This window comes from Poecilia reticulata, linkage group LG13 (assembly GCF_000633615.1).
Source record: "Poecilia reticulata strain Guanapo linkage group LG13, Guppy_female_1.0+MT, whole genome shotgun sequence".
Lineage (NCBI taxonomy): Eukaryota > Metazoa > Chordata > Actinopteri > Cyprinodontiformes > Poeciliidae > Poecilia > Poecilia reticulata.
Window position 1 is genome coordinate 21,135,354 of NC_024343.1, and position 19,162 is coordinate 21,154,515.

The 19,162-nt window shown below is 37.5% G+C and overlaps 1 protein-coding gene across 3 annotated transcripts in view; it reads right to left on the reverse strand.

The window, feature by feature from the left end:
• Positions 1 to 19,162, reverse strand: part of st3gal4 (ST3 beta-galactoside alpha-2,3-sialyltransferase 4) — a 53,970-nt gene that overhangs the window by 6,132 nt on the left and 28,676 nt on the right. For all 3 annotated transcript variants that reach the window (XM_017308361.1, XM_017308362.1, XM_008425976.2), the window contains 8 exons: positions 14,514 to 14,585; positions 11,507 to 11,588; positions 11,148 to 11,237; positions 8,108 to 8,205; positions 6,940 to 7,003; positions 6,559 to 6,654; positions 3,557 to 3,746; positions 2,960 to 3,094 (listed from right to left, as the gene is read on the reverse strand). In XM_017308361.1, coding sequence (XP_017163850.1) covers positions 2,960 to 3,094; positions 3,557 to 3,746; positions 6,559 to 6,654; positions 6,940 to 7,003; positions 8,108 to 8,205; positions 11,148 to 11,237; positions 11,507 to 11,588; positions 14,514 to 14,535 — 777 coding nt within the window. In that variant the 5' untranslated portion in view covers positions 14,536 to 14,585. The remainder of the gene's footprint in view (positions 1 to 2,959; positions 3,095 to 3,556; positions 3,747 to 6,558; positions 6,655 to 6,939; positions 7,004 to 8,107; positions 8,206 to 11,147; positions 11,238 to 11,506; positions 11,589 to 14,513; positions 14,586 to 19,162) is intronic.

The window sequence follows — 19,162 nt, forward strand, 5'->3', positions numbered from 1 at the left end:
AATGAATTGCTTATTTTAATAAATACATTGTCTATTATTTTAAAGGGAGGATTCAACAAGAAAGCATCAAGGAATGATCTGTTTCAAACCAGAATTAAATTTTACCTCCCATATTTGGGTTAATCAGGATCCTCAAAGCCAGCACTCAAGGCCCTTGTCCGGCCACTTTTGGATCCAGGACAGGGGCCATCTCTGGTGCAATGCACCCAAAGCCAATGCAGAACTTCACTACATACTGAAAAGGTAATTCAGTCAGAGTCCTCCTAGTGTCCAGATTATTTCAAAACTTTCACAGAAAGATGTTGCCAATACAGCCTTTATCAAACTTTTAAAAGCATTTGATAACTTTTGTTAAAGAGTCAATCTGAACAGACCATTGTGGTTAACACCTCCACTTTGGAATCACTGGAGTGTGCAACAACAACAAAAAGTCACAGAGCCAACCTGTTTCTGAGTGGATCGCGTGTGTCAACATCAACTCTCTTTTTTGCGCGTGTGTGTGTGTGTGGACAAAAACATGTCCATCTCTTGAGATTAGGTTTGGAATAGTGGTGGTGTCTGAATGTTGCAACAGATAAAGTGGGGGGGAAAAATGTACCGTATTTTCCACACTATAAGGCACACCTGAAAACCTTCAATTTCCTCAAAAGCCGACAGTGCGCCTTATAATCCGGTGCGCCTTATATATGGACCAATATTGAGCCACAACAGGTCTAGCAACTATGGTAAGCAGCCGCCGACTTCATTTCCCCTGTAGAAGAAGAAGTGTGCGGTGCATGCTGGGATAGTTGTCAGAACGCTGGTTTGTTAATAAAGTTTGATAATACAAGAGAGACGGAGGCTGCGACGGCAGCGTGTCGGTTGGTCTGTGTTACCCAGAAAGCAGTTGGGCACAATATCGCAACACCAACACCGTGAGTGAAACAACGACTGAGGCAGCCTACTATATAAAGTACTCGGGGACCACTTCTTTACAAATGTGGATGTGTAATAATAGAGTATGGAACAAATTGGCAATCCAAACTCAAGTGTCTATTCTATGCGCCTTATACATGAAAAGGCGCACCACCTTTTCATATATAAGGTTTAAGTTATATATAAAGTTTTAAAATAGGTCTTATAGTGCGGAAAATACGGTAGTTACACGTGAGGCTTCAACACACCAGAAACTTCCTTTCCATTTGGTACAGATGCACAAGAAAAAAGGCTCAATTAATCACAGATTCTGCAAAAAAATGTATTTAAAAAATGTGTTATGTAAAATTCAAAACCTTAGTTTAGACTCAATTCCCTCCCCTTCCAAACACTTTAAACCAGCATCTTTCAACTCATTCTTCCTGCCCACATTCCTCACACTCTGGCCCTTCCCGTACAGTATGTGCAGATGTTGCAGGGCTCCTGTTGGGTGAGCCCGCTGACTTGCCTGTAGGATCCCCGTCTTCCCACTGCTCACTCCTCTCATACACCAACCACTTGTGTTTGTATTGCAGCCCAAAAGAGTAACACACCCCAGTCACTCTTCAACAGGAAAGATCAAGAACGAACGGGATAAGCAGGACCAAAACAAGGTGCACGAGCATTACGAAGCAAAGTAGTTGTGGAAGGAAAAAACAAGAGAATTCAGTCCAAATATGTGTAATGAAATCCAGCTTAAGGCACCGAATTTCCAAATCTGGTCAATAAGCTTTACACAACAGTTGCTCTTTCATAACCGTGCAGTTAATCTTTCTACTTGTATTTGTTTTGATAGTTATTTTGTCTATTTTTTTATACCATTAATCAGTTCGAACACATAAATCTGGAGAAAAATTGGCCCCAAATAAGGAGATTTACCACAAAATAATAAAATAAAGAGACTACATAGGCTTGGCACTGAAAGAAACTATTAAAAACAGAAGCATCTGGTTAAAATTTATACAAAAATCTTGCTATGAAACTGAATTAGCCATGGTTTTACTGTGTAGCTGCAAAAGCAGGAGGCACTAATGATAAGCAGAAGGTAATCTTCACCGTGTTGTACTGTATTTATAAATACAAAACTTCAACTTTAAATATATAGCCAAAATGTGAAGCAACTTGTGTTTCAATGTGACGCATATACAGAGTTAAAGACAAATTACTGGAGGAACTGTGGCTAATCTGTGGGATAATCCATCCAACCTCCTTAACATTCATGTGGGAAACAGTGATGAGCAAGCGGAAAACAAAAAAGAAGCAAAAAGAAAGAAGGTTCTTGTGGGAAAACTGGAGTTTAGGATACAGCTGAGCCACAGCACAGCCATCAAATGGTGCTCATAAATACTTGCTTGTAAGCAGAACAGGTTTCCCTCAAAACAGACGGTACAGATCTACTCGTATAGTTGTGTGATTTCAATATGTCAACATGTAAGAGCAGGAAGGTGTATTTTAATACTACTTTTTAAATAAAATTATGAGGTTATCATGCCTCGTAACAGCTTGTTGATAAAAACCCGTCAATAATAATTTAATGAATGCAAAACACAAACTTAAAAGCTTATTGCAAACTAGTCTGGGACTTTTAGTTTTATGGGATTAGTCCATAACTCCTGAGATTAACAGGTGCCTGTATCTGCAGTAACATAAGCAAAGATGGATTCCCTTGAACCACCATTTGCATGTTACTGGAAAAATCAATCAGGATGTACCTCTGCGTACAAAAGATATAAACAAAAAAGTCTTTAATATTTCCAATTTTGTGTGTTTTGAGTCCCTTTAGGAAATGGAATAAAAACTTTAGACTTAAATAATTAAATAGTTTTGGGAGGTTTTAGTCTGGTCAAATGACAAAACTAGTCAAATTTGACCAAAACACAATGAAACGGTCAGATGAATAAATAAACATGAATAATATTTTAACTAAAAGCTTTAAATATAAGTTCATAATAATTTCCATAATAATCACGTTACTATAAACATTTAGATAAAAGAAACCCCTCACCTGTTTTCCCTTTTCAGAATGAATCTTGAGAAGTTTATCTGCCGTCTGGTACAGAAAATGGGGGTCCAGTACTCGGATTTTACTGACATCACCCAACCAGATTTGGGGCGGGGGCTTCCAGAAACCTTTCCTAACCTTTGAGGGCAACAGAGAGAGAGGGAGAGTGAGATGAAAAAGAAAACAAAAAAAAAACAGGACATTATGAAAGCAACAGAAAGATTAAATGCATAAAAACGACATCTAGTCGCTTGGAAGAAGCATTTAATGTACGCAAACTGAGATGCAATTGAACCTAATGTCTGCAGGCCACTGAATCGATGTGCAAATTAGCAGGTAATGACCCTGCAACTATTAGCGGTAGGAGGCCGGAGATGCCGGGAGCAACCGAGTGAAGGATGTCTGCGATGGAAACACCATTAACTCTGAATAGCAGTGGCTTTGCCCAGGTTTACCCTATTAAGTACTTCTTCCACATATGGAAGACTGGAGGGACTGTTTTTTTTTTTTTTGAGACAGAGAGGAAAGTTGAATAGAGTTAAAATGCAAGCGTGGGAGAATGTGCGTGCTCTCACACACAAACATACACACATTCCTTACCCTTTTTTCATTATAGATTATCTCTTTGAGCCAGCGTAGGTCTTGTTGTTTGAAAGGCACTAGGACCATGAGTGTGTCCGGGTCGTTATGCAGTGCAGGGTTAGAGGAGGCGGACTCGGGGTAGAAGAACCTCATGGTGGTCTTGTTTCCCACATCCTCCTCATAGCCTCTTACAGGAGCATCATTCAACCTAAAGCATGGAAGAATTCAGGATTTGAATAAAAATCTTTAGTCAGAAATGTTCTTTGAATAATGCCCTTGCATTTCTTTAATCAGCTTCATTTTTGTAAGGCACGGTTTTCCTTTGGATTCATTCCATTTTTCTCCTGTCTCAATATACACCCTCATTTCTACTTCCGATGCGACTCCACCTTTGGACTCCAACACTTCTATTCAAGAACTGCTCATGCCACTTTCAACTGAAAGCTGTAGGCAAAGCTCTGCATGGGATTTACTGCTACAGAATGTTAGCACTCATTATAAAAGTCCAAACACATCTACTTGAAAACTCACTTGAGAGTTTTAATTATGTATTCTGAAGTTTTATTGTTTAAACAACCATTTATAAACAATAAAATATTGCTGAACCATGACAATTTGCACTGTGACTTCTCAGCAAGAGAAGGTGCTGGGCTTAAATATCTGACCATGACTCTCTCCATGGAGTTTGTATGTTTTCCCTGTGCATGTCTGGGTTCTCTCTGGATACTCAAAGTTTTCCCATCGTCCAAAATACCCATGTTAGGTTAATTTACCGGTCCATATTGTTCTCAGATCAAAGTGTGTGTGCATAGTTTTTCGTGGACTAGACTGGCAACCACCTCAAGTTTATGCAACTTCATGTCCACCAGCTACCGGACACGGGTATCGATCTACAAGCAACCCTCTTGATGTTTTTCTTGAAATGGTCTCTGATCGCCACCATTTTCAAAACATCAACTGCCAAAGGTCAGCTTGATTTGATTGGTCAGTTGACTGCCAAAGGTCAGTTTGATTCGATAGGTCAGTTAATTTTTAACAGAGTAGGGGAGAGAATGTGCTTCTGTTTTACTGGAAACCTCAGGGTCCAGTCTTTGGTTACTGTTGATGATGTGGCTCAGCTGATGTCTTTGAGCCACGACCTTTAGCATCGCTCACTGGAACAGGTCACAGCAAAACAGCTGGAAATCTGAGTTTGTGTATCTCAATGGAGCAAAAAAGCAGAATGGTATCCAGGGAACCCGTATTTGTTGATAGCAGGCAGGAATGAGAGATGGGGAGATTAATTTGAGGCTTTTCTTTTAGAAATGAGGGCACTGGTTCAATCTGTCATATTGAAGAAGAATCCGAATAAAAAAAAGGGAAATATCTTAGCTTACTGATCCATTTAGATTCAAACAATAAGGGGAGCAATTGATAAAATGATCAAATACCAATTTAAACAGTCCCCAAGACTGAAGAAGGAAAAATGTGCATCCTCTGTAGGGATTCTTCAATGAGGAGCTTGAAAATATTGTTGGAGAAAGAAGTGTTAGAGTTTTAAATGGTGGACTCTTTAGATCTGTCATCCAGTCTCAAAAATGTGAAGTGATATTGGTTGGATATGAGGATAGAAGGAAGATTATTATGCCCTCATATTTTTAGTGACAAATCTGTCACCAAGGAAACAGGACTACTGTGAACATTAATGTGATTTCTGAGGACAAGCATATTGGCTTACCGATTTGCAAACTTACACCGACATGACTTGTGCAGTAATACTTTTAAAAGCAAAAACTGCAATTTATGATTCAACACATAGAGACACCTCACTATGCACTTTAAATCATGACTAGTATTTGGTGTTGGCATTTCCTTAAAAAAAAAATAAAAATCAGTAGATACATTTTATCAGTTTGAAGACATTCTTGCCATACAAATCTTTCAAATCCAAGCAGTGGTAAAACTCCAACCAATCGGTGCAGTCAGATATTGTTTGGCTAGGTAAATAGTTTGCACTTTGAAAGCTTAAGAAACAAAAGTCAGATTTTATCCAGCTGAGTTTTCACACAAAACCAGCATGATGACATCAAACTCTCAGGCATGCATTGGATCCTGTGTGTCAATAACCTTAGTCTACTTGGCTGGGAAATCATTAGCTTCTTAGAAAAAAGGAAAGATGTGAGGGAGGAGTAGAAAGGGGCTGTAAGGGGAGAAAATGCCATGTGAGCAGGCGGCCAAAATCTGCTTGCTCAAAGCAAGTTTATAAAGACTCTGCAAATCTAACTTTACAGCCTTGGACTGAACATGTGCGTTCAAAGTTTCTTTGATTTTACCAAATCCTTGGCTTTATCTTGGGACTGAACGTCTACACCATCAGAGGGGAGTTTTTGACAGCATCATGTGGGAACATGTTTGATTACAGTCCACTACTCAATAGTTTAACTTCACTCTTTTCTAAAGTGATCTGAAAAAAAGACAAAAAAATGTTCTTCATTTTGAATTCTAAACTATCCTGCAACATGTTGAAGTATAAAAATGTTTAATAGTTTCAATACTTTTACCTATGGGAAGACCTTTGTTTATTCTACACCTTATTTTCAGTCCATCAAAAACTTTTTCCACAAGTGGGAGTGATGGAGAGCATAAAACGTCAATGGATTTCAGTTCAACATTTTATGTTTGAGTTATAGAAAAAGGCTGTTTTCAAACACTTGACTAGTTTGTTCAATCAAACCACACTGGGGCACTAAACTCCTTAGGGGGTTGGCAGGTATTATGCAAAATTGACTTTTATAATTTTTTATTTTTTTTTATTCCCTCAACAAAAACACACCTAGAATGTTGTTTTGATTCTCTCTTTTATGCATGTTTGAAAGAAAATGGAGGCAGTAGTCATGGTCTTGCAAATATTTGAACTCTCATGTTTTAAAAGGAGAACATACAATGAAAATTTGGCACCATTAGTTTATGTCCCAGGCTAGCAGTTTGTAGCTAGAAAAGAATAAATTAAGGAAAGATTAATTAGTTTGATCCTTGCTTACCTAATGACAACATCGTATTTATTGATGATGCTTCCCAAGGAGCTGTTTTTAATGACAAAGCCATTGCCGATAACTGCGCAGGTTCTGCACTCAAGGCTGAGGAGATAAATATCACATTAACACATCCGGTTTCAAACGGGCAAGGTCTGTGGTTAACAGCTTTTCTGTGTCTCCAAATTGGAAACAATAGGGCTCTTAAAGCAATACATACACCACATAAATTGGCAACATTGATAAGTGCTGGCAAAAAATTTATAGTTTCTTGGAATCTGTGAGAAAATGATTTTATAACCAAAACATACATTTTAATACCTAAAATATCCAAAGAGTGCTGGGAGCAACTATAGAAAATTAACCTTAGCATTTTCTGACATTACTTACTTTTCAATTTTGGCTGGCACATCGTAATTGGAAGAAACAGCAAGAACTTTGAGTAGCAGCAACTCTTGGAAAGAAGGAAGAAAAGTTACACAATGAAAACGTTTTGCAGTTCTAAAACCTCAAAACAACACTGTACATTGATCAGATGAGGTTCTGTAAATTAAGAGAGAAATTAACGAACTACATGTGTCACAATTGCAGCAATCATGTGCGCACACACACAAACCATCTGCAAAGAAGACGGAAGCCTGCACCAAGAAAGTTAAGTTTGTCATCCAAATTTAAACAAAGCATGTACAAACAAGCCAACTAACATTACTTGTCAAAGCCTTCATATCTTTTGAACTTAGTCACGCTTGTTCACATGAAAACCAAACACTTCCGCACTTTTTATCTGGCTTGATACAGGACAGATGGTTCAAAATGAAGTGGTGTATTACTGAAGTGGAAATAAAATACATGGTTTTCTCAAACACTGAAAAGTCACAGTCCCTACTTCTTCAGCCCTCAGTTTTAAAATATCTGTGGAAGCATCATGTTCAAATAATTTACAGTTATGTTACTTGGGCTCTAGTTGAGTAGAATGATTTTTGGCTGCTGAATACAAAACAGGAACACAGGAAGGGAAATCGAGTTTGATGAATTATCCAGGCAAAATAAGAGAAGATAAAACCGGAGAGACAACATTCCTGAGCCGTCACTGGGCCTGCTGCCAGGCAACACTCTGAACTATGCTGTTTGTCCACAAGTAGATGACTAATTTATTAAATATATTTACTTAATTTTGTATCTAAAAAGTTGAAAACACCTAATTTCTGATTCTTTCTAAACTTTCTTGTAATCTCTTACAGTGGTCAGTTCATCCACTGCTTTTCCAAATTTCCTGAATATTACGGTTTTCTCTAGATCTAAAAATATACAGCAGAGGAACAGTATCTTAAAAGCAGAAGAAATCCAACCTGCGAGATTTCAAACACAAAGAGAGCCAATTTAATGGCAACAGAAGCCTTGGAGAGATTTATGTCCAACATCCCAGTAACTAAGTTCAGCCAAATTATTTCCAGCAACAGCTAACGAGAAATATTTATGAACATGACCATCATGAGGATGATGTGAGAGGACCTGAGCAGATAGGCCAGAGGAAAGAAGAGCAGTGCAAAGTACATACCACTGCCTTTAATGCCGTAAGGTAAAGGCAGCTTGGACAGATGCTGCCTCCAGAAGAAATCCTTCAGTTTCAGAAAAAGTTGCGTCTGTCTGCTGATGCTGCATGAGAAGCATAACGGCAGACATTACAGCATGAAACAACTCTGCCAGGCTTCAGCATTTAAATAATTTATATTACAGTACATGAGCCACGCTTAAAAAGATTGTTCAAATTTTTGGAAAGTTCCATAACGTTCGGGATGACACAATTTACTGCTATTAGATTAGACAGAACTACTTTAATCCCTCGTGAAGGAACCTCAGGGAAAAATCGGTTTCCAGCAGCAGTATACCAACAGAAAAAGAACTGCTTTGCAAAAACCATATGAGAATACAATAGAAAAATTAAAAGAGAATATAAAAATAGGAAAAAATATTCACACATCTTTAAAAAATTATATTGTAATAAACTTGTGGCAAGATTATTGTGTAATAATCTTGCCAGCCATCTCAGAAAGTGAAACTCGTCATATAGAAAGAGATATATTCCAAGCATTTGTTTTTTTGTAATTTTGATGATCATGGCTCACAGACAAAGACAACCAAAAATGCAGCATCTCAGAAAATGTGAACACTGAAAAAAGTAATTAATGGAAACACCCAATGAGACACCCTAATTACCTAATCAACTCAAAATCATCTGCAAATATTTCCAGAGCCTTTAAAAAGGTTTCACTCCGTGTCAGTGGGTTACACAATCTTGCATAAGATTGCTGACTTGACAGATGTCCAGAGGACAGTCGCCAACACCCTTAACAAAGAGGGTAAGTCACAAAAGGTCATCGTTGAAGAAGCTGGTTGTTCAGAGTTGTGTATACAAGCATATTAACAGAAAATTCTGCAGAAGGAAGAGTTGTGATGCACCAGAAACAGGAAGAACTGCAGCTTTGAGAGGAGTGTCAAGCAAAATCCATTGCAGAAGAGCCACGACTCAGACGAATACTAAAAAAAATAAATAAATAAATAAAAAAAGATGGGCTCAATTCCCCTTGTCAAGTCACTCCTGAACCAGAGACAACTTCAGAGGCATAAAGGAAAAAGGAACCGGACTGTTGCATCATAGTTCAGAGTTCTGTTTTCAGATAAAAGTCAATTCTGCATTTTGTTTAGAAATCAAGGAGGAAGAGTAGAGATACTCTAATATCTCTCATGAGAAATACTCATGTTGCTTGAAGCAGAATGTGAAGTTCCCACATTCAGCGATGACTTGGGGTGCCATGTCGTCTGCCGGTGTTGGTCGACTGTGTTTTCTGAAGTCCACAGTTGATGCAGCCGTCTACCAGGAAATTCAAGAGCACGTCATGTTTCACTCTGTATGGAGATGCTGATGTTATTTTCCAGCAGAAATCAGCACATGACCACTGCGTATGGTACCAAAAACTTCTTAAATAGCCATGGTGTTCCTGTTCTTGACTGGTCAGAAAACTTTCCTGACCTTGAGCCCCACAGAAAATCTATGGGTTGTTAAGATCCAACAAGGTATATGACCTGATGGCAGCTATCAAAGCAATCTGGGCTTCCATTACACTTACACAGTGCCACAGCCTGATCAAATTGGTGCCACAACTTATGGATGCAGTAATTGATGCAAGAGGAAACCCAGGCAAGTAGTGAGCTACAGAATTGTACATACTACCTGTCAGAAGCCTGGCATTGAGCTAAAAACACACGTTTTTTGTGATATTCTAATTTGCTGAGAAACTGAAATGTGGGCTTTTATCTGTAAGCCAAATTTATTAGAATTGGAAACAATTAAAGATTGGAATATTCTACTCTGAGTATTGAATCTCTATAAAATGACCACTTCACTTTCTGAGATGCAAGAAGGAAAGAAAACAGTATTTTTATGCAATATTGTAATTTTTGAGACATGCATACTATGCATGTCACATGGTATATTGCACAGTATTGATTACCTAGATGTGCTTGTCTTCTAGTTTTCAATTAGGGTAGACTTAACCACAACGTGACAGTACATGAAAACCAACCGTAATCATTTTCTTGACATGTACCTGAACCTGCTCACATGTTCTTATAACCGTTCTTAACATTAACCAGACTCATGAGACGATCAGCAATTTACATGATGTCATTCAACAGCAATTTTTCCCTCTTTAAATTGGTTCACTGACGGTCTCTGCTGAGGAGAGGGAAAAGGGGAGAAAAAAAAAACATTAACAGAGCCTGTGGAGTGAAACTAATGTGGCAGATTGTAATACGTAAAACAAATTCTTTCCCGCATTCACTGGTATCAGACTGCAGCGCTTTATGATCTGCTGTCTTTGACAGAGACTCTCCCAGACATTTATTACCCACATAAGGGAGCTGCCTCCCTGCAGGACATCCGGATAGACCTCTGTAGGAGAGGTCTAATTAGTGAAATGTCTCTGTGATTGCCAGAAAAACCTTCTCATGGGTGTAAAAACACAGAAACAATGAGCAGTTAATCTTAAACTAATCGCATGCCTATGCAGAGATCCTCAATTTGAACTGCTTTAATTGGAAAACAGTGGAAATTTTTTCCATTGTTTTTTTTACTTTTGGTCTATTCGAAATAAATAAAAACCCACTGGGTAAACAAGCACTTCACAGATAATGACCATATCTATATTTTCTGAGAGCCGACAGAAATACCAGCAATCCCTTGATATTATTGAAAGGAATAAATTAGAAGGGTGACATCAAGCAAGGATTCCTTATCAAACCATGGCTTTGTCTATTTCCAAAGAATTTATCAAGAGCACATTCATGGAAGAAGTTTTTTTTTTTTTTTTTTTGTCTTATTCATTCACTTACTCTCAAAATTACTTCCTGAATGCATTCAACTTGAGAAAATGAAAGCTGATATAAAGACTGTCTGGATGGAAACTCATTCCTTAAGGATGTGCTTTGCTCCGGTTCTTCCCAAATATGCCACCCATTTGTTCCTGTAATTGAGTGAGTGAGGAGTTGGGGGGGAGGAGAAGGAATGGTTCAAAAAACACAAAAATGCCATTACTCACTTAAAGTTAAGGCTCTCCCACTTTTGTCGAGTAAGCCAGCCTCCACACAGCGACTTGCTACTGCTCAGAATCTTACTTTGACCGCCATAACTGAAAAACACAAATACCACCACTAAAAAACTGATATTGAAATTCCAAAGAAAATGTGTGCCAGTAATAGTTTCCAGGCCACTGAAAAAAAGTGCAGGAGTGGGTATATATGAGGTTTCATTATGCCAAAAAAAAAATGCTGGATCCTCAAACTGTGGGATGCTTTCTTAACCTGAAGTGACTCGGCACTGTGCAGGCCTCGTGAGATGACGGTTTTACCAGAAATGGGCAGCATGCAGACTGTGCGACTTCAATGTGTGTTGAATTACCTCTGGGGTACGGCGAAGGAGTAGTAGTATGTGACAAAGGAGATGAAGAAGACGAGAATTGGGAGAAGCCTAAGGCACCATGCTGGAGTGACGATAAAAAAAATAAACTGTTAAAATAAAAGAACATAATATATATTTTGTTCTATCTTTACGACATTTTTTTTTCATTAGTACAATGAAAGATGTAAAAAAAATAGACAAAAAAGGTAAACACATTAGCCAGATAATCTGGACAGGTGTACATTTGTGCCAACATTAGCGAAAAAAGAAACTGAGATAAGCTTACTGGTCTTCTAGTATCAGTGGCTATTTAGAGTCACACTTTCGAGTTCACAGTGGAGTACCCACATATTGGAGTTTCAGGTTTCAAGCAAGGTGGATCCTTTGACTTTTGGTACAGAACCCATTAATATCTGTTTGAATTCAGGCAAAGTTTCAAGAAATGCAAGCTAGACCACTAAACATTTGAATCAAAAGCTAATGGGCAGATTGAATTTGATTAATTTGTTGCTGGTGGAACTAGCTTTTGAGCAGTGGCGGAAGCTGGTGAAAATAAACTATTTGTGGGGCTGATGTGCCAGTAGATTTCCCTCCTATATCCTAACGTATTTGTTGAAAATGTCACCACGTCGTGAAAAGTATGGTACGAGCAGATAATGTGGGGGAAGAAAAAAGAGAAAAAACGAAAAGAGCGTCTCTGCCTTCTCCCGGTACTAATTAGAAACAACCAATCAGAGCCAGGAGGGGGGTCTTTGCGCTGCCATTCTGTGTGGTTGTGATTTTATGTAAACGCCTTCTATCATCTTTTTCAGGCAGTTGAGCCTTTTTAGGTCCCCGGCTTTGATGCTGCTACCCCAACAGATGACGTTTGAAGAGAGGACACTCTCGACAGATATGTAAGCATCTTGTGGCAAACCTTGAAAGATAAGCTTTCTCCAGAAGTAGTCTCCCCTGTTCTTTCATGTAGATTGTGTCTGCTTTCCAGCTGGTTGTCCACATGGACACCGAGGTATCTTATTCAATCACTTCCACCCAGTTTCTTCAGAAATCTACAATTAACCCCTTTGTTTTGTTCACAGTGATTTTTAAACAACGAAAGAGAAAAGAAGCAATGCAGACATTTTGTGGATCTCTTGAGCGATACAAATGTTACAAAAGAAAAGGCTTTGGGTAAAGGAGCAGAGCTATGGCTGAATTAATAAATGTGTTGTTATAATCAACTTGCATCAAGTTAATGATGGGTAGCTGAAAAGTTACCAGGTACATCAATTGCTGTCCAACTCTTCAGCTTGTCATTTCGGTTATGACATGCTTAAGATTATCTGTCATTCCGATAATTGGGGCGTTCTAACATTGTCAGAAAGGGGAGACGAGGACAAAAATCGGCATAAAAATCTTGTCGCGTGAACGAGAGTTTAGTAGGTGAAAATGTGTAAATAATTCATATTACACGATTAAGGAAAATAAGCCAATACAATTTTGAATCATGTTTAGAGAACATTTTTAGATTATTTTTTCCCCTCATCAGGGACGGTGGCACTTCAGTGCCCCCTATGGACCAGTCAAGATTTTTGCTTTTGAAGCAGTAATCCCTTTCACCTAACCTAACAGAAAGTCTGGCATCTAAAAAGTGTAATCAAGACTGGTAAGAAAGTACAATATCCAAGCAGAATCGCATGCAGTGTAGGCATGGCAGCTTTCTGGTATACTAATGTTTTAAAAGGTTGTGGTTTTGAAACTACTGAGGTAGTTTTTAAATCATGTTGTTTTTTAACAGCAGGTCAGATACAGTGTCAATGTGGTTTTAGTTTTCTCCAGCTGTATGAAGCATAGACTGACACAATTACACCTCTCATACGTGATGCTGTGTCGTGTCAGACCAGCTGGTTGATAGACTGCTACACTTTTGGCAAGATTGCAGGGAAGACAAATTTAGCTGTTTGGAACAAATTACAGTTTTTAGAAAAACCTAGGGTCTCAGCATAGAAAGCAAATGAGCACGACCCTTTGCTTTTATTACAGCAATGCTGTTTACAATCAGCAGTCTACAAGAGGCAGGTCTGTCTAGCAGCTGACTATTCGAGATGACACCCCGACCAGTTAACTAGACAAAAAGTTGCAACAAGTTCTTAAAAACTATTACTAAATATTTGCAGAAAAGTTTAAACTCAAAACATGCGAGGAATTGTTCCTAAAATCATATTGACGAAAATGTTTCTCAAGATACTGAAAACACAAACAGGACAAGACTTTTTTTTTTTTTTTTTACGGTTGACTTTTTTTGTGTCCTTTTTGTTTAATGCAGATGCAGACGTTTAAACATAACCATCTGCAGCCGTAAGGAAAGCTAATCGCAGGTTGAGGATTGAGTCCACACAAAGGGTACTTAAAGATTATGCTGCTGGGAGAAGCCTGTGAATGGTACAGTTTTGTCTCAGAGCCTTGGTAGTTGCCAAGGAGATTAATTACTTTCAGGCAGGCCTTCAGACAGCATTTTGCTGGCGGAGCAGAGATGTTCCTGACCACCCTGGACATCGGTGCAGCAGAAACTGCCAGCAGACTTAAAAACCAAGCTGGACTGGTTCCGTTAGTTTGTTGAAAAGTAGGCAATTGAACACAACTTGTCAACATATCCTATACTTAACATGGTTAAGGTCTCCCTTACGTTTGACAACTTCTAAATAAATGTGGCCAGCCAAGGGCAACTGGGTTTTTTTTCCTTTTCATTTGGCTTTTTTTGACTGATGCAATTTATTCTCCAAAGCAGCTTATAGTCTAGAAAATATGGTAATTTAACAGCCATTACAAATGCTCTCTCTAATATTTTTATTTATTGCTTTCAGGATTTTGGTATATGGACTTGACCAAAAGTAAAACAACATGGAAAGCTATTCTGTCATTTTAGCGTAAGGGAAAAAGACATTCATTTGTGAAAATTAATGTTAAAATCCCATCAAGACAGACGTCCAAATCTAATGTAATCCCAAGTGTTATAAGAAAGTCTTACTTTTAGCAGTGGTCTGGGACATCTTCACATCCTCCTTAGTCTGCTCATGTCTCCACAGTGCATGGTCTTACCCTGAGTGAGACAAACAAATGAAAATACTGAGATTTACTGGAATACTGTGCTCTCTGGAAAAGAATTCTAGTAAAATCAAGTGTGCACAAAACACTTAAAAGATTTTTTGGCACTAGTGTCCTCTGTTGAACAGCAACTTGTTGGGAAACTAGGAGGAGGGAGAGGGAAAGATGAGCAGCAAATGGCCTGAAGCCAGTAATAGAACCCAGGACAACTGTCATATTACATATTTGGTCTATTACCTTATGTACCTTGGAACTTGTCTTTTTTCTACTAACAACTTATGTGTCAATGATCTCAAATCACATCTGACTATGTCTTGAGCAAAATGCATCTTGTGTAATTTTTTTCTTGGACAAAAGATTTAGAATCCCATAAAAGATAGGGTTGATTCACAACTAGCCCATGGCTGCAAATCACTTTCACTGTTCAGTTTCTAGTTTTGGTTATGCAGTATGTGCGAGTGTGCTTGTTATGTTGGAATAGAAGTAATGTAATACTCGTGTACACAGAACCATGCTCATTTTACCCATGCAGACAGCAAAATAGTGAAAACCCCATGGCCAGTTCAAATAACTGGTCAGGTTGTAATACAAGTATATTGCAACCTGAAAAATGATACAGCTTTCTCAATGAGAATGAGGCCATAATGTATCTATACTGAGCAGGAAATGGGACATTGCATATAAAATGGGCAAATTGCTAACAAGTGTGAACAGCAAGCAGCAACCTTTGTCAACACAGAATATGGACAGAACCATATTATTTTTATTCATTAGTTACTCAAAGCTGCAGTCAGTAACTTTTTTAACACATCTGTTACATATGCTTAAAAATGTCAATTCTCAGGTTCCACAAGAAAAAGATAATTATATTTTGCCTTCCCTTGTAACATGCGCATTTTGGACAGGGAACTGTTGTGGCTTGAGAGAAGTAAGAAAGAGCCATCTATAGTTGAAACCAGAAGTTTACACACTGAATGCTACATACTCCCTTTACAGTTGTTTTTTTGCCTCAGTTTGATGTACAGTGTCTTAGCATTTTGCTGGATTCTCTGATGAAATCTTGTTAATGCAAACTTAGGTTCCTTAGAGAACTATTTCCTCTAGGTAAGATGCTGATTGCCAATTACAACACATCAGAATCACACAATTTTAATTATTCCTTAAGTAAATTATTCAAACAATAAATATGTTACACTGTGAAATTCACAAATGTCTTATAGACATGTTATCCCTTAATGGAATCAAGTTCTTTAAATACAAATTATAGTCTTTAACTTAGGCCATGTAGATCTCCAAGACCTCTTTAAAGTTATCTCTGAAAGTACTAACAATACATTCCAGTTTTAATTAGATCGCCATCCTGAACGTAAAGTACTAGATCAACCCGGAAGGTAACAACAGAAGCACAGTAGTTTCTGAGACACAGTGTTCAAGGGCAGGCCAGACTGGGGAAAGGAAGAGCACACAACACCACAAGGCTCTCTGGATAGTTGGCTGACGATGTTTGGCACGAGCAGAAAGAAATATTTAGTCGGGTCAGAAAAGCTCTTCAACAAAGATGTGCTTAAATTATTTCTGTACATCCAAGGATAAGTTGAAACAGTAACGTAGACAAGACAACTTGAGAAAAAAAACTAACACTGTGATTAAAGAAGAGTCGTGCAGCTACCACAAAATGGCACAGAGGCAGTGATCTTGTCAAAGGATCTCAGAATTTATTGCTAGTAATTAATTAATCTCACTGACAAGATAAAACCATAAACATGATTTAAAAATATGAACTACCGCGAGTTCATTCTGTGTACACAAAAGCTTTTAATAATAAATATTTCTCACAGACTGCTATAAATCCCACAACAATGTACAGTGTATTTTATGTAGTTGAATTTTGAGCCAGTCTGAGAAGAGCACATTTCAGACCTTCCTCTGACCCCCATAACATCTGGTAATTCATTACCAGAAGTTACAGTAATTTCAACAGTAGTTCCTCTACTGAAGACAGATTTGAGGTTGTGCCACTAATAAATTATTCAGATAGCAGATTCTGCCACCTGAGCTGAAGGTCACTGCAGCTTCTCCACATATACCATGGCTGCTTTTCTGATTAATCGTCTCATTGCCAGGCTGGTCGGTTTTGATTCAAAGCTACATCTTGGTAGGTTTGCACATCTGTCTCTGTTTAAATGATGCACAATGAGTCGATGAGTAGCTTCCATTAACCACAGAATTGCACAAACTGAAAATAGAAAAATTAGTTCATGGAAAACGCATCAATTTAGAAAAATCTCACATTTTTTGATAGGTTGCTGTGTTGGGATGAGGTGGTTTATGGTCGTATCAAAACAGATGCATTTCACAGAACTGCAATGGAAACAACTTTTTTGCATCACAATAGACACATGAACAGCCAGATGTTACTACTGGCAAAAACGACGAAGAAGACGACGACAAGAAGTAGATCTAAATTATATACGTTTATGGAAATAATGTGACAAAGCGTGTAAATGTGCAAGGCACCATTATACCAGGAATAGGAAATACAGTTAGGGCAACAGGGCCTCTCACACAGTCAGAGAATACCTTCCTGACAGATTGTTGTGCAGTTTATTAGATTGATTCTAAAGAGGGTAAAGTTCTGGCAAAATGCTTAAGGACTGTCATAAATTATGACCTTCAGTAAAAAGCCTACTCCTGTAAAACTCGTTCTCATCCGCCAGCTGCTATCATTAGAGCACAGACGCACAGAATAATAAAAATCGTGTGTTCTTTCAAAATAGAGGTTCTAAATATCTAGAGGATTTATCATCTGTGATTTTAATTCAGTCAAACACACTTAATCTGGTGACCACCTGACATTTTCAGCACTGTGATAGAACAATCTCTCACTTTGACAAACCCATAGTAATGTCTTAAAGCATCTCCATGTGACAAGGCATTTTTGCGAGCTAAAAAAATAATAAAAAAATCTCAAAGTGCACTGTGCAGCACTTTGAGATTTTTGCTAATGAAAAGTGCGGTACAAATTAAATTGATTATTATTATTATTATTATTATTATTATAAAAAGAGTGCAGAAAGTACTGTAGATGTCATAGAGAACTTGGGCATTTGTCTCAACCATGGTGCAAAATGTAACAATAAAGTATCAAGTATAAACGGTCTGCATCCCTTTATACTTTCTTGCTACATTTTGTCATGAACATAGAAGCGCAACAAAACTGTGCTGTACTTCTATGGCTATTATTGTGTTACATAGTATCGCGTCCTAACCACATAAGCTCATCATCCTGTCGCATGTTCCCTGTTAATGATGCTCTTAGTACTTATGGTGAAACAGTGTTTCTTTTAAAGCGTGCATTTCCAGCCAAACAAATGTCATTTAAAAACCAACAAGTGTTGGACTTCTAATTTTATCACAATATTTTGTGTTACTATTCGATAATAAAACCTAAATACTATTTTTTGCTTCTTTTTTAGTTAACTAATGACCGCAATCATAACTTCCTAAACAATACTGCTCTTGAAAAAACACCCTTTTGTGGTACAATTCATTCAGACAGCAGCCACATAAAGAAGTGCGATTTGTATCACTAAGTAGACCTGTCACAAGAAAGCAATTAATCGCATAATAAATTAAAACAAGCTTAATTTCCATTTGCATTATTCATATCGGAGAAAAATTGTGTAAAAAATAAAAAACATCAATTGGAGTTTATCATAACAAATTCTTATTTATCATCATGTCAAAAGATAAAGGTACAATAAATGCCCATTCATAGCAGCAAGATTTACATTTTTACTCAAGTACTTTTAACTGCTATATGTAACATATATAAACAAAATACATGTACACATTGGCTTCACCTGTAAATTGAAAGGTGTTGGATTTCCATTTAGCATCAGTTTCGGTTGTTATCACATGACTTGATCAGGCAGCTAGCTACATGCATGAGCCAACAAGGTCCACCAGATATGAGAAAGAAAAAAAAACACTTCAAAAGATTCATTCAGTTTCATTTTGGCATATTCTTAAATCTGAACATATGCTCGTCTTGTAATGTCTCCCCATTAAAATAAGCTGAGTGATCTATTGGAAGAATAAAGAAAGTAAATGGAATTCATATTGCCCAAATTTTAGATGTTTCCATCACTTTACTAATATGATTAAATGTTAATTTAAAATAACGGGTGGCATTTATTAATGTTATTTAACATTTCTGAATTTTTAAATGCATTTGTAATTTGTTTATTTTTGTTCTATTTTAGGTGTAATGGTTGTACATGTTGAGGTGAACATTTAATAATAATAATAATAATAATACATTTTATTTCAAAGGCGCCTTTCTGGCACTCAAGGACACCGTACAATAGTAAAAAACTGTGACAGAAACAAATAAAATGTAACAAGTAAAAGTAGATAAAAATAAATAAAACAAAACAATGTATCTATATAAAAACTATGTAAAATCAGGCAAACCAATTGTGTCATGTGGAAAAGGCAGATCTAAAAAGGTGTGTTTTGAGTTCGGTTTTAAAATTTGATAATGACTTTATGTTTCTAAGGTATGGTGGT